The sequence below is a fragment of the Glycine max genome, chromosome 2 (genome assembly GCF_000004515.6).
Source record: "Glycine max cultivar Williams 82 chromosome 2, Glycine_max_v4.0, whole genome shotgun sequence".
In the NCBI taxonomy this organism is placed as follows: domain Eukaryota; kingdom Viridiplantae; phylum Streptophyta; class Magnoliopsida; order Fabales; family Fabaceae; genus Glycine; species Glycine max.
Window position 1 is genome coordinate 5,693,648 of NC_016089.4, and position 14,885 is coordinate 5,708,532.

Below are 14,885 nucleotides of genomic sequence, written 5' to 3' on the forward strand. Positions count from 1 at the left end.
GGGATTCACCAGCTCCATATATTCATCTTTATGCTAGCTGTTTTTCATATCCTACAATGCATTGTAACACTAGCTTTGGGAAGAACTAAGTAATAATACTCTTTCCTTTTCACCTCAAATATACTCCATTCTTTATTTTCGGAACTTATGGCTTTAATTTGTCGATCTGTCTCAATTCATTGTCTGCTTCAATAATGGATGCAGATGAGACGCTTGAAGAAGTGAGAAAATGAAACAAAGACAATTGAATATCAATTCTATAATGGTAAGACTTCAAAATTTCTTGTCTCTACATTCCTACATATTAATTAATACAATTTTGGCCTACGCATTTGCTAGTTGCCGAAGTTGATAATGCCAATGATTCCCTACTCTGCGTTTACTTTATGCAACGAGACAAAACACCACATGTCACAAGATCAAATTAAAAATTGGCGTCATGCGTGGAGGTCGACTTTCATATAGATTTGATAAGATTTTTAGGTTTTAGATATATTATCCTTTCTCACGTTTTATTAATATACTTCCTATTATAGTATTATTAGATAAATTTCACATAAATCAAACTAAATAGTAAATAGTATAAAATGTATTGTTAATATTCATTTATTAAAAGTTTGTAGCAAAAATAGTAAAGTAATATTCACTGTCAAAAAATAGGAAACGCCTCAATGATTTTTTTTTTTTGGAGAAAGGAAACGTATCATTGATAAAATATAAGAAAATTGCATATATTAACTAGATAGTGAAACTACAGTTATATGTATTTCCCGTAATTAAATATTACGTGCTAATTAATTTTTTAAATGTATCAAATAATGACTTCTAAAAAGGATTAAAAGTTACACTACATAGTATACTTCAACATTAATGTAACTTTGTAAGTCACTGTATATCTATGAGAAGACATAACATTTTGGTCCCATGCTTCTTCATGGTGAATACTTTCGGTCATATACCCATATTAGGGTCGGCATGACGAGGGTTTAAGTAATACTATGCATGGATCATAAATTCTAACTTTGGTGTAACTATAGTATTGCATATCCTGAGAGGTTCAGGCTTGCAAAGGACACAACATTTGGACAAAGGCACTTGAATACGTGGAGTCAGTCATCAATTTCCTTATGGATAGCAAGGACATATTTATAGAGAAAAAAAAAATGATAAATCTCTTCAATTAGCCTTTAGCTAAAGTCTGAATTTCGAGTTTTTTGTTTGTTACTGACACGTAAATTAATTTCAAAGTTTCTCATTATGCTTTTGTACTCTGCTCGAATCAGGCTAGCTTCTTCAGACAATTCTCTGGATCTGTTCAGAAAGTGACTATTTCGCATTACGGCATGGATTTATCACAGTGAGTTGTACTTGTTTAAAAATGGAAGTGTCAAAGTTTTCAGCACTTTTTCGTTGAAAAGACATATCCAATAATGTAACATTTAAGATATGTGATTTTAGGCACATCTGGCTCCGGGAAGTGATGCAAGATTTGATTTCCAGAAGTATATCAAAAGATCACTTGATGAAGATTTTAAAGTTGTAGTGGGCATAATGTATGGATATGTTCTGTTGCTTTAATTTGCTTTAATTTCAATAACTTGAAAGATAAATGTTAGTAATACATTGTTTTAAAACTCTTTCCCACATATTCTGTCCGAACCAAATTCATGTGGTTCTCTCACTATATATGTGTGTCCTCTTTTCCTATGTGGTGGGTCTCATTCAAAAAATAGTTGGACTCATATACTGAGTATTGCTATCATTCTTCCTTAACTTAAATATCAAATTAAGCTCAACGTTTTTGTAACTTTGCAGTGCTATTCCTGCTGACTAATACTAGTGCTAAGCCATATTCAAGTTTTCAATCTGATTTGAATATGACATGTTAGTCACGCTTGATTGGTGTTTATGTGGTTTTAGTTGAACATTTTCTAAATAATGAAATATAATAGTAAATATTGATCATTAATTATGTCAATTACTGACGATTTTTATATAATTCAATTCAAGGAAAGAAATTGTTGTTTCGGTATCACTAGACATTTTAACAGACAATGCTGTTTAACTTGGTGTAACAGACATTCTCCTACTTCTTGTCACGCTCTTACATTTCTGAACCAGCAATCTCAAGCAGCTTATTTGAGCAGAAAGATAGAAATTTTGAATTTATAGTTTATTTGTAGTTTAACCTTTCGGTTCTATGTTGACAGGGTGGTATTCTTATTATTGGCTTCCATTCATCCCATTAATTGTAAGCACAGACTACTACTCATTCTGTTATTTCTTTTTTCTTATTTTTTTGCTAGTTACATTTCCTTTCTTGATTATAGAGTTCAAATAGCTGAGTAAATTTCATAGGCAATCTTACTAGTGGGTGCTAAGCTACAAATGATAACAAAGATGGGACTGAGGATTCAAGACAGAGGGGAAGTATTCAAGGGTGCACCTGTGGTTGAGCCAGGAGATGACCTGTTCTGGTTCAACCGTCCACGCTTCCTTCTCTTCATCATTCATCTTGTTCTCTTTCAGGTAATTTCACTATTTCTTTTCCTAAAGTTATGTCATATTAAGCACTATAGTTTCCCAAAAAATAATTGTGTTTTGCTTCTATTATGATGCAGAATGCCTTTCAATTAGCACATTTTGCATGGAGTACAGTAAGTCGATCCATCTTGATCAGTTTTTCATAAATTTGTGCTTTACTGGTTCATATTGTTGATTAGCACAACACTGAAGAAGAGGTTTACAAAGTTTAAGGAAAAATAGACACTTCCATGTTGATTCTATGGAATTAGTAATGTTTAGCTACAAGAAGAAAGTGATCAGCAAGTTTTTCTAACTTTTCCCTAATTTTTCTGTTTCAGTATGAATTCTCCATAAACTCTTGCTTCCATAAAACAACTATAGATACTATCATTAGACTTACAATGGGGTAAGTCTTTTTGTTACCGAAAAAAAAGTACAAACACATTTACAACCATTTTTTGGATATTAGACAGTAAGTCATTAAGGGTCCATTTGATTTGTCAAAACTATGGTACTTGACAAGACAAATATTTTTGTTTTATATTTGATTTGAAAAAGGATCAGGGACAACACAAATCAAGCAGATGAGGAAATCAAACGGACCCTGAGAGATATGTGTCACTGATGATGAATTGGCAATTTTAATTTTCAGGGTTGTCATACAAGTTCTATGCAGCTATGTGATTTTGCCTCTTTATGCTCTAGTCACACAAAAATAATCTGATTTAGCATTTTTTCCATTACCATACTACACATAATCGGCCACTAATTTCATTATCTTTTGTTTCACATTACAGATGGCTTCAACCATGAAACCCACCATTTTCAATGATAGAGTAGCAGCAGCATTGAAGAAATGGCACCATACTTCCAAAAAGCATGTCAAACACCGCAAGCATTCAGAGGGTAACAATGCCACACCATTCTCAAGCAGATCATCAACCCCAACATTTGGCATGTCTCCTATTCACCTGCTGCACAGACACCTTGCTGGAAGAAGTGAGAGTGCACAAACTTCTCCAAGGATATCCAACTATGAAAATGAACAATGTGATGTGGATGGTGAAGCTTCCACAAGCTACCATCCAGGAACAGATGATACCCAAATGCAAGTTCTGGGGCCTCATTCAACAACAGAATTGCGTATTAGCACTAAACATGACATCAATTTTAGTTCATCAGAATTTTCTTTTGAGAAGCGAAACACCAGAGGAGATTAGATTTGTACAGACAATGTTGCTAACAAGTTCAAATATACAGCTTCAGTACATATATATCAAATAAATGTTACTACATGAACGCAATGCAATGCATTTGAAAAGTTAGGTATAGTGTTGTTGAGGGAGCTAGATTTGTAACATTCATTGAAAAATTTGTGGATGAAATTTCAGGATGGTAAATAGTGATAACAGGGCCCCAAACTCTATTAAGATTGTCTAACTAGCACATATAGTAACTCATTAAAAGACACAAATTTAGTATTTAACGTGATAAACAGAATGTAAAGTTCAGGATCATTTTAATATTTTTTAGATCTTAAAAATTAAATTGATAGTGTCTCCAAAAGTGAAAGATTAATTTGATACTTTTATTAAAAAAAAATAAAAAAAGAAAAAGTATAAGGGTCCCCACAACTAAAATATGTTTCTATATTTAATTCACGTTTTCTTTTTCCGGGGGCTTCTAGCAATCTCATAATTTGCTTCTCATTGAAAATTTCACACAATATTCAATTCTGATACAATCAAACTAAGACTTTTAAAACTCTAAATCCATAATATCGGGTCGTTAACGCAACCATATACAAAACCACTGCTCGGTGATACTTTCGCCATTTTTCAATCTTCTGTAGACTGCAGTCAAAATGAGACACAATTCAGACCTCAAACTCCGTAACAAAGTCCAATCCTGTTGAACAAAGACGTAGCTACAATACAAACATTAATTTGCTTCCAAAAGGGTATTATTATTTATGTAAAAAAAAACAAAAAACGAAAAACTAGTACTTGATTTGATTCCCGTTTTAGAACTGGTCAATGAAACTTAGCAAATTTGGCGGTAACAGATTTTCGTTATCCATGACCTCAATCAATCATTTGTTACTATTTGTTAGCAATCCCTATGAACGCCTAAAATAATTCCAATTAACGAAAAACTAATATACATTTGAGCCTTTGTTTATCTACTATTTTAATATCTCAAAACGTTCAGCACAAAATAATTTAAAAACTATTTTGAATTTGGCATTGACAGACTTTTCATATTACACTTTTATTTATTTATTCAAATGAAGTGCTGCATACGGCTTTTGATGGTCCAAAGAAAGAAATAGACTTTTATGGTAATTGAATATATTATAGTTTGCATAATTTTCTGTGTAACATATGTCACGGTAATGAGTTCTTTTATTTTTAAGAAATAGTGTGTATTAACAGTATAAAACAAGTATTTATAATGTTATTTAATTACAATTTGTTATATATAATAAATTGATTAATTTTTATGATAATTATTTTTAAAATTATTCTAATAATATTTTTAATTGATTAACAATGTAAATTTTTTTAATAGTGAAACGGTGAAACCTGAAATTGGTCTCTTCTTTCTTCCATTTGTTTACATTAATACAAGCGCCGTTTATAAGAAACCATTTACTTGTCAATTTAGCAGAAGTTACCAGGAAATGCTAGTCTGATTGTCCTTTTATTTTTATTTTTTATTCTTTGACTGTCTCTGCTAGTTCAATTAGTACAGATAATATTTTTTATGAAGATAATTGTTTTAAAGCCTTGTAAAACTATTATAAGTAACAAATTATCTTTTCAAATATTTATACACATATGCTAGTTTAATTTTAAAGTTCAGTAAAAGTATTCGATAAAAAGAAAGGTAAAGCATATTGTCACTGAGGATTACAGTTATAATAATAATAATAATAATAATAATAATAATAATAATAATAATAATAGTAGTAGTAGTAATAATAATAATAATAATAATTTTATTCTGCATTTGAGTTAAAAAAAACTCTTGGAAGAGCACAAATTAACCAGAGAAAGGGAGAAAAATTCAATTTTTTATTGCTCAGAAACATGTAACAGTTTTTTCTATCTCAGCACAGAGTATTTAAAAGACATCCATATCTCACCTCTTTTGTTTCTAAGCCATTATCTCATTATCTGTTTAGCTGCAATAACCATCATCAAGTCAAGTCATGTATTTTGAATTCATATCGATTAACTACTACAACCTTATCTTATCATATTTTAAATTTATATTATTTACTGGTTACAACAATCTTAAATTATATATTTCAAATTTACACTATTGGTTAGTTAGCTTACTTATATGTACTTTATATTTTGAATCTTCATAAAATATAATAATAATATAAATTATATTAAGATAATTAATATTAAAAAAATATTTTAATAAATTTGGTATTATTATACTTGCAACTCAAATATTTATTGTTATTTTTTTATCTTGTACAAAGGAATAGAAACGTGTAGTAGATAATGTGATTTAATATAATATATATATATATATATATATATATATATATATATATAGAAGACAAAAAAAAAAAACTTGTGTAAATACACGAATATAACATTGTTTAATTTTCTTAGAATTGATCTATCTCCATTTTCTTCTAACATTTAAATAAACTGTTGACCCGTGTTGGTATAAGCAGTGTGGATACTCTGCAACTTTGCGTCACCCTTCTGATCTGCTCTCTTTATTTGACTAATCACCACCTTTGAACATGTCTAACGTTGATACTCCAACACGCTTATCTCTTTCATTATTACATGCTCTCGTATATATATTAACCAATCCATAAAGTGCAAGCACCCCCCTTCATTTTATTTCATAGAAATCTCCAAATTTTTTGGATAAAGCATAGTCCCCTTTCTATACTATAGCTACACAAAAATCTTCCGAATCTTCGATTAAGCTGTTTTTTTAGTCTTGGCAACGGTTGAGAATAATAGTTAGACATGGCTGAGAAAACCCAAGTTTATGAACGAACTCTGGAGGAAACACCAACATGGGCTGTTGCGGTTGTGTGTTTTGTGCTGCTCGCTGTTTCAATCGTCATAGAACATATTATTCATGGTATTGGAAAGGTAATTAAACTAGGCTGGGGGGTTTATGTTTTACTCAAAAGATATGCTTATTAATGCTGTTATTTGTTAACCATAAAGTATAATAAAGTTCTTATGTAGTTAACCATCATTTAGTATAATATGAATAATCATCAATATATCTAGTGTTATTCAAGGTTTTAAATAGTGGTGATGCCATGGCGGTTTTGTTGCGATTCTTCTATTTTAGGAAATTGCGAACAATGCAACAGAAACTCCAAAAACTTTAATGTCGTGGCCGAAATCGTGATCGCAGACCCTTTATTTTAAAACCTTTGCGTTATTCTATCTTTTTTGTGATATTCAATATTGATATTTCTAATATCTGCCTTGTACCTTGTTCTGTTCAACCCTGACCTCTTGGGGTGTAATTTGCTACTTCTAATTATTGCAGTGGTTCAAAAAGAAACACAAAAATGCTCTTTTTGAAGCCTTGGAAAAGGTGAAAGGAGGTACTTTTGCTCTTCTATAATTCATGGTTGAATTCTTGTTATAGTTGATGCTGAATTTGAGTTTCTAATTAGAAACAAATTTCTTTGACATTTTTCTGTTCAGAGCTTTTGCTGCTAGGATTCCTATCCTTGCTCCTAACTGTGTTGCAAGATGAAATTTCTAAGATATGCGTATCAAAAAATGTTGCATCCACTTGGCATCCATGTGCCAACCCAAAGGCCCCAAAAACATCTCAATCCGAGGATGAATCTGAAGACTTTCAGATCAATTCTAGGAAACTCCTACAATTTTATGACCTCGTACCAAGGCGTGTTCTTGCTACAAAAGGATACGACAAGTGCGATGAAAAGGCAAGTAGAGCATCTTCATAATTTGTGGCTTTTTGTTCCATTGAAACTTTGAAAGAAAGAAGAACAAATTGTCTATAACAGGCTTCCGAAGATAACAAAAATATTTTGTCAACCTGCTTAAAAATTAGGATTAATTAAGTTTTTATTCTCAAAGATGTGATTTTAAATTTTTGGTTTCTAAATTTTTTTTTTAAATTTGGTTCTTAAAGAATTTATTATTGTTTAAAATAGTCTTTGTTGTTAGTGTCATTTGTTAAATGATAAAGTATCATGAAACAAGAAAGATTAAATATCGCTTATATGTTACATACATGACACACAAGTTTTATTATATTTAAGTAAATAATTAAAATATTATATTATTAAAATGTAAAAGAAATATTTGTGATTATAGACAACTCAATACTTAACATGAATTATTAACTATAGGAACTATTTATAATAATGAAAAATTATTTAAGGATTAAATATTTTTAAAAAATAGTTTAAGGATAAAAAATTAAAAATTCCTAAAGTTTGAGGACTAAAAATTTAATTAACTCTAAAAATTATTAGGTGGTATGCATGTTATCATGATTGTGACTAATTTTCATATACAATATAATTAAGTGTTATTATAAATTAAAATTTGAATACATATTACTTAGAGATTGATTGAGTTCATAAATATAAAATACTCTTAAACTATTTAATAATTTCTTGTGTATATCCAAAAGAGTGAAAGAAATATATATAAAAAAATGTTATAATATAATAATTTATATGGTATGAGATACAAGAAAAAAATGTCTAACAAGTGTTTATACCCTTAGAGTATAAAAATGAGATTAAAGATATAATTTAAAACATCAAGGTGTTATACATATGTTGAGAGAAATACTATTAGAATAATATTATTAAAATGATTCACACTTAAAAATAACATCCATAATTTTTTATATATTTTAAATTTTGGCCAGTCTTTTATATATATATATATATATATATATATATATATATATATATATTAGTTGATTATTGTAGATGGTTTTGATCGATGGGTGATTTTGCATTTACAGGGAAAAGTTGCTTTTGTTTCAGCATATGGGATTCACCAGCTCCATATATTCATCTTTGTGCTAGCCATTTTTCATATCCTGCAATGCATTGTAACACTGACTTTGGGAAGAACTAAGGTACTCCTCACTCAGTCCTCCCCCTGATTTTGACTTCAAAGATGCTCCAAACAAAGGCTATATATAGTTTCAGAACTTGTGTGCGGGATTTTTCTTTGTTGCTCTCTGTGTGAATTAATTCATTGTTTGGTTCAATGGATGCAGATGAGAAAGTGGAGGGCATGGGAAAATGAAACCAAGACTATCGAATATCAATTTTATAACGGTAAGACTTCATAATTTCTTGCCTGAGTTAAATCAATTTTGTGTTACTCATTTGTTAGCTAGGTGCCAGATAAAGCCAATGATATCGTATTTTCTATGCCAAGATTTCAACCATATATATATATATATATATATATATATATATATATATATATATATATATATATTAATTGGCTTGATATACGTGATAGCATGGAGGTTGACTTTCTTACAGGTTTGATATGACTTTTAGGTGGAACACTGAGTCATGCGTTTGTTTTGGATGAGAAACAAAAACACTATTTTTAATTATAGTACATTATTCGTTAGCAGGTCAATTTTACAGAATAATTTGGATTTTTTATTTATTTAGTGGAACTTAATTACTTAAAAGTTAAAATACACCAAACAATAAATTTAATATAAATTAAAATTAAAAGTGTGTTATAAATATTTTTATAATAATACTTTCATTTTTTATAATGTGTAATTTTTATGTTGATAATTTTTAAAATATCATAATACTTGATACAATGACTTATAGTGATGAAAATGTAGTAGCAAGATAAGTATAAATTACTGCTATCAATTTCTAAAAAAAAAAAAAATGCTGCTATCAATAGTCAAGATATTAAAGGTACCGATAATAACGTGTGGAAAAATCTGCATATATTAATTCGATAACGAAACTAAATTTGTGTTTTTGACATGAAACTACATTTTTGTTAAATGTAAATCATGACTTACACTGTTTTTTTTTGGAATTTTTTATGATAATTATTATAAAAATTATCGTAGATAATAATTTCTTTACACCACTACTACATGTACTATTTACTCTAATAATTTTATATTAAAGACTAAAAGTTTAAAATTTAAGATTTTACTGCAAGATATATAATGGAACTCACTATCTATAGAGAGAAGTAGTAAGAAAATAGTAGCCATTGTTGGTTGGTTCCATAGAATCGGTCTCTTTTTTTGCTTTTTCGGCCATTTTATATGGTCCATCTCTCTTTTATTCTTTATTTTTTTATATATAGTTATATGGTCCGTTTCTGATTGTGCCGTTTATAAATGTATACATATTGCAGATCCTGAGAGGTTCAGGTTTGCAAGGGACACAACGTTTGGACGAAGGCACTTGAACTCTTGGAGTCAGTCAACAATTTCCTTATCCATAGTAAGGTCACGTTTATTAAACATGAATAAAATATGCTAAAATTCCTCAATTGAGTTATTAATTTCTCACAAGGAGACTAATACGCCATTAACCAAATTTTGAATTTCAAGTGTTTAATTAATTAGTGTGATTAGTTTGTGACGTGTGAATAAGTTAATTTCCAAGTTTCTAACTAATATCTTTGTACGCTGCTCGAATCAGGTTAGCTTCTTCCGACAATTCTTTGGATCTGTGAACAAAGTTGACTATTTAACATTACGACATGGATTCATCACGGTGAGTTATGATTTAAAAAGTTCCTAATTTCGAGACTTTTTTTGTTTTTGGGCATTTCAAAATGGAAAGACTAAGATACTTGTTGTGATTTTAGGCGCATTTGGCACCGGGAAGTGATGCAAGATTTGATTTCCAGAAGTACATCGAAAGATCACTTGAGGAGGATTTTAAAGTAGTAGTGGGAATAAGGTATGGATATGTTCTGTTACATTAATTTGCGGAGTTTTTGTAAACTCCATGATACCAGTTCCTTCATTCCTATGAATAAAAAAAATATATTAATTTTTGCTTTCATTTACTTAACTATCAATTATCAATTTAAGCTCAATCGTTTTGTAACTTGCAGCCCAATCATATGGTTCTTTGCGGTGCTATTCCTGCTGACTAATACACATGGTACGCAGTATTCAAATTTTTTAATAATGTAATTTAATTTAGTCTATTAAATTGCCCGCATCACTCAATTTGGTCCCCAATGTTACAAAGAAGCAAATTTAATCTTTATAATTTTGGCAATCATTTATCAATTTAGGTTCTGTTTGTTTCAAAGTTGAGTATAAATGATTTTAGTAGAATTAATTTTGAACTGTTGAACGTAATTAACTATGTGCTCTTCTACTTTTGTGCACCAGCAATATCATGCAACTTATTTGTGCAGAAAATATAAATTCTAAAATGTCCCAAACTTCCAATTTATCCTACTGATCTTAGTTTAAAATTTTTGTTCTGTGTGGACAGGGTGGTATTCCTATTATTGGCTTCCATTTATCCCATTATTTGTAAGCACAGACTAATACTCATTCTGTTTATGATGCTTGTCTATATTTCCCTTCTTCATGTAAGTGTATAAATAACTCATTGTTATATTTAATGTAAATTTAACAGATAATCTTATTAGTGGGTGCTAAGTTACAAATGATCATAACAAAGATGGGACTGAAGATTACAGACAGAGGAGAAGTTGTCAAAGGTGCACCTGTGGTTGTGCCAGGTGATGATCTGTTCTGGTTCAACCGTCCTGGTCTCCTTCTATTTTTGATTCATCTTGTGCTATTTCAGGTAACATCACTATTTCTTTTTCTTAGATTCTGTCATTTAAGGAATTCTTGTGCTCAGAAAATAACTTATGGTTGCTTCTTTGTTGCAGAATGCTTTTCAACTGGCGTTTTTCTCTTGGAGTACTGTAAGTTTATCCATCTTGATAAAGTTTTTCTTTAACAATTTGTGCCTTAGTAGATTATATTGGTTATTGCTACAACATTGAAGAAAATTTTCGCAATGCTTAACATTATGGTGAACCACTTTTATGCAAAACTGTAAGATTTTTCCTAACTTCATAATTTCTGTTTCAGTATGAATTCTCCATAAACTCCTGCTTCCACGAAACAACAGAAGACATTGTCATAAGACTTGTAATGGGGTAAGTTCATTTCTGTTATAAAAAGTGCATCTTCCTATATATATAAAACAACCATTAATTAGTTTATTATATATATAACTAACAATTAAGTGGCAATTTTAATTTGCAGGGTTGTGATACAATTTCTGTGCAGCTATGTGACCTTGCCTCTATATGCTCTAGTCACACAGGTCCACTTATCCATACAAGCATATATATATATATATATTTGTTGTTGGGTTAAATATGTTTTAGTCTCTCAAATTTTGGGATCTCTCATTTTTAGTCCTTCAAATTAAAATTTGTAATTTTTTACTCTCTCAAACTCATGAAATGTTTTTTTCAATCCTTACTGTGGTAAAAAAGCACCACGAATTAGGAATAATAAAAAAACATTTTGCAAAGTTGAATGACTAGAAAATGTAAATTTTAATTTGAGGATTAAAAAGACAAACTTTAAATATGAGGGACTAAAAACATATTTCAGTCTTTTTTCTTTTACCAAACTATATAATCAACCACTGATTTTATTTTGTTTTTGCAGATGGGTTCAACCATGAAGCCCACCATCTTCAATCAGAGAGTGGCATCAGCACTGAAGAACTGGCACAACACTGCCAAGAAGCATGTCAAAAACAGTAAGCACACCACTCCATTCTCAAGCAGGCCATCAACCCCTCAATATGGTATGTCTCCAATTCATCTGCTACACAGACACCTTGCTGGAAGAAGTGAGAGTGCACAAACCTCTCCAAGAACATCCAACTATGAAAATGAACAGTGGGATGTTGAAGGCTCACCTTCCCCAAGCCACCATGCAGTAGCTGCTGAAGAAACCCAGATGCAAGTTTTTGAGCCAGGCTCAAGCTCAGCACCAGAATTGCCTATTAGCTCTCAACTTGATATCAGAGTTAGTTCATCAGAGTTTTCCTTTGAGAAGAGACACACTGCTGAAAGTGATTAGATGTGTAGATATTGTTTTTAGTTAACCGGTTCAAATGTACAGTTTCTGTACATATCAAAGTTTCAAATGCATGCATGCTTTTGCTTCAATGCGAAGCCATGCATTTGAAGAATGAGGCATAATCTTTGATTATGGAGCACGATTTTCTGAATGAGGAGTGACACTTTGTTGAAGGCATAATTTGCTGTTGAAGTAAACCAAAGTATAATAAAGGAGATTCATGAAGTAAACAGCTAAAAAACGATGAGTGTGTTTTCGAACCAGTTGTATTGGCGTTGAAAAAAAAATTCTCACATTGTTTTAACTTTTGTGTGTTGGAGCATGTATTTTTCATTAAATGTAAGTTTCAACGCTTAATCAAACAGACATTATATCTATAACGACAAATGGATAGATTTGAATTATTATGTCGGTTAGACCTTAAAAGTAGTAGGATCTCCTTAACACATATACATCAACTATGCATCACGTTTCATGGTGGCGACTTTACAATCCCTTAGCCCACAATCCACTACATATGGATCATGGTATGAATATGTTTAAGGGTTTTCCTCAGTGCATCCAGCAGATTTTGGATAATTCTAACATTGTCATTTCATAAAGTTCATACGGATTACCCATAGGATTGTGAATCCGTAATTGATTTAAAATTAATAGTCCATGCAAAATTTAAACATGTGACTTTTGTGTTATTAGTATAACGCTCTAATCAATTGAATTAATAAATAAAATAATTAATGTGGTTATATATAATACTAAAATTTCTAATGTATATTTAATATACATATAAGTTTCACATAATAAATTTTGATTTAATAATATATCTTTTTACAAGCATGATTTGTAAATAAAAAATCATAGGTTTAATCATGTATAAGACATTATGAATTTATAATCCATATGAGCTTTACGGAAGGACAATGTTGGAATATACCAAAATATACTGGTGTACAAGAAAATGATTGGTCCATGAAGAAAAACCCTATGTTCAATCAGTAGCATCCACTTGAAGCATGTCCAACCTAATTAAAAGCCCACTAAAAGATTTACACAATTAAATTTAGAAATTTTGGTATAGTTTATTTTTTACTTCTTGGTATAGTTATTTTATGGATCAATAGTTGAATAAACTTTTATTGACTGGTGTTCTTGATAAATTTTAAAGTTTTGCTTTTTATCTCTAATATTTTTAAAAAGTATAGATTGGCCTTTAATATAAAAAAAATTTTGTTTTAGATTCCTAATAATAAATTAAAGGATGTAATAAGGTCAGGTAATGTACTTGAAAAACACTTCAGGCATAATGGATTTACTTTCTTTCTTCATTGGATTATACATGGAGTCGCACTTTTGGGTTTGGGCATGTAGGCCGTTTGCGTAACCCACAACTCACAATATACGGACTTTGATTTTTTTTAGATCATATGAATTACGGGCTTTTTATCCAGATCCATTTAATCCGTGGGTTAAATGAACTTATTTTTTGGCTGCTGCGGGCTTTTTATACTTTATTTTAATAATAATAATAATAATAATTTCAGTAGTTTAGTTTAGTAAAAATAAATAGTCTAAGAAAAGAATGACAACTCAGGGGGATAGATTTATGGTAATTACTGGAATATTTCTGTCTCGAATCAGTGGGCTTCTCCCGAAAAAAATTCCAATTTACCATACTTTGTACAAAAGTGAAGAAGCAATTTGTTAAAAATATAAAATACGTAAAAAATAAGCAATTATGTTTGTCATTCTTCCTCCATTTCAATTGTATAAAATGATAACAAAAGGATTTTTAATTTAATTTTTAGTCATTCTTTATAATTTGATTTTTTTGACAATTGTTTAACATTTAATTTATATTTTTGTGGATGTGGGCTGGTTAAAACAGAATCCGTTTATGTTGTCAGCATCTCGGGACAAGTTTTACGGGTATGAGCTTAAACGAGCATACTTACCCGCATATTCAACTCTAATTATATGTATGGCACATATTTCAGTTTTAGTTCAAATCAAGACGATGGTTGGCCTGCAAATACTGAACCAAATTAAGTAATAAAGGTTATTCATGAAGTAAATCAATAGAAAACATCTATAATGTTAAATGGATATATTTGAATTATTATGTGGAATTGGGAGTAGTAGAATCTCCTTGTACCAATTTGGTGACTAAAGTATAAAATTAAATTTAAAAGACTAAATTAAAATTTTAAAAAATCATATAAATTACC

The 14,885-nt window shown here is 30.1% G+C and overlaps 2 protein-coding genes across 10 annotated transcripts; both read left to right on the forward strand.

Annotated features, from left to right (window-relative positions):
• The first annotated feature begins 896 nt into the window (after positions 1–896).
• On the forward strand, positions 897–3,821 carry LOC100816742 (MLO-like protein 12). Of its 9 annotated transcripts, none has more exons than XM_041011237.1 (7): positions 897–1,196; positions 1,284–1,357; positions 1,459–1,553; positions 2,211–2,251; positions 2,372–2,529; positions 2,622–2,657; positions 3,324–3,821. In XM_041011237.1, coding segments are annotated over exons 3-7 (660 nt in total). In that variant the 5' UTR covers positions 897–1,196; positions 1,284–1,357; positions 1,459–1,551; the 3' UTR covers positions 3,747–3,821. The 9 variants fall into 9 exon arrangements, with proteins under 9 accessions (XP_040867171.1, XP_040867175.1, XP_040867170.1 ...); XM_041011241.1 differs by having other exon boundaries at positions 897–1,108; positions 1,445–1,553; XM_041011236.1 differs by having other exon boundaries at positions 897–1,108.
• A 2,405-nt stretch (positions 3,822–6,226) lies between these two features.
• Positions 6,227–12,923, forward strand: LOC100817285 (MLO-like protein 12). The gene is made up of 15 exons (XM_003519878.4): positions 6,227–6,659; positions 7,072–7,129; positions 7,233–7,480; positions 8,539–8,655; positions 8,800–8,860; positions 9,933–10,021; positions 10,223–10,297; positions 10,392–10,486; positions 10,644–10,693; positions 11,036–11,076; positions 11,183–11,356; positions 11,445–11,480; positions 11,650–11,717; positions 11,827–11,887; positions 12,241–12,923. Exons 1-15 carry the CDS (start codon positions 6,531–6,533, stop codon positions 12,658–12,660), a joined length of 1,722 nt encoding a protein of 573 aa, XP_003519926.1. The 5' UTR covers positions 6,227–6,530; the 3' UTR covers positions 12,661–12,923.
• Positions 12,924–14,885: the final 1,962 nt, after the last annotated feature.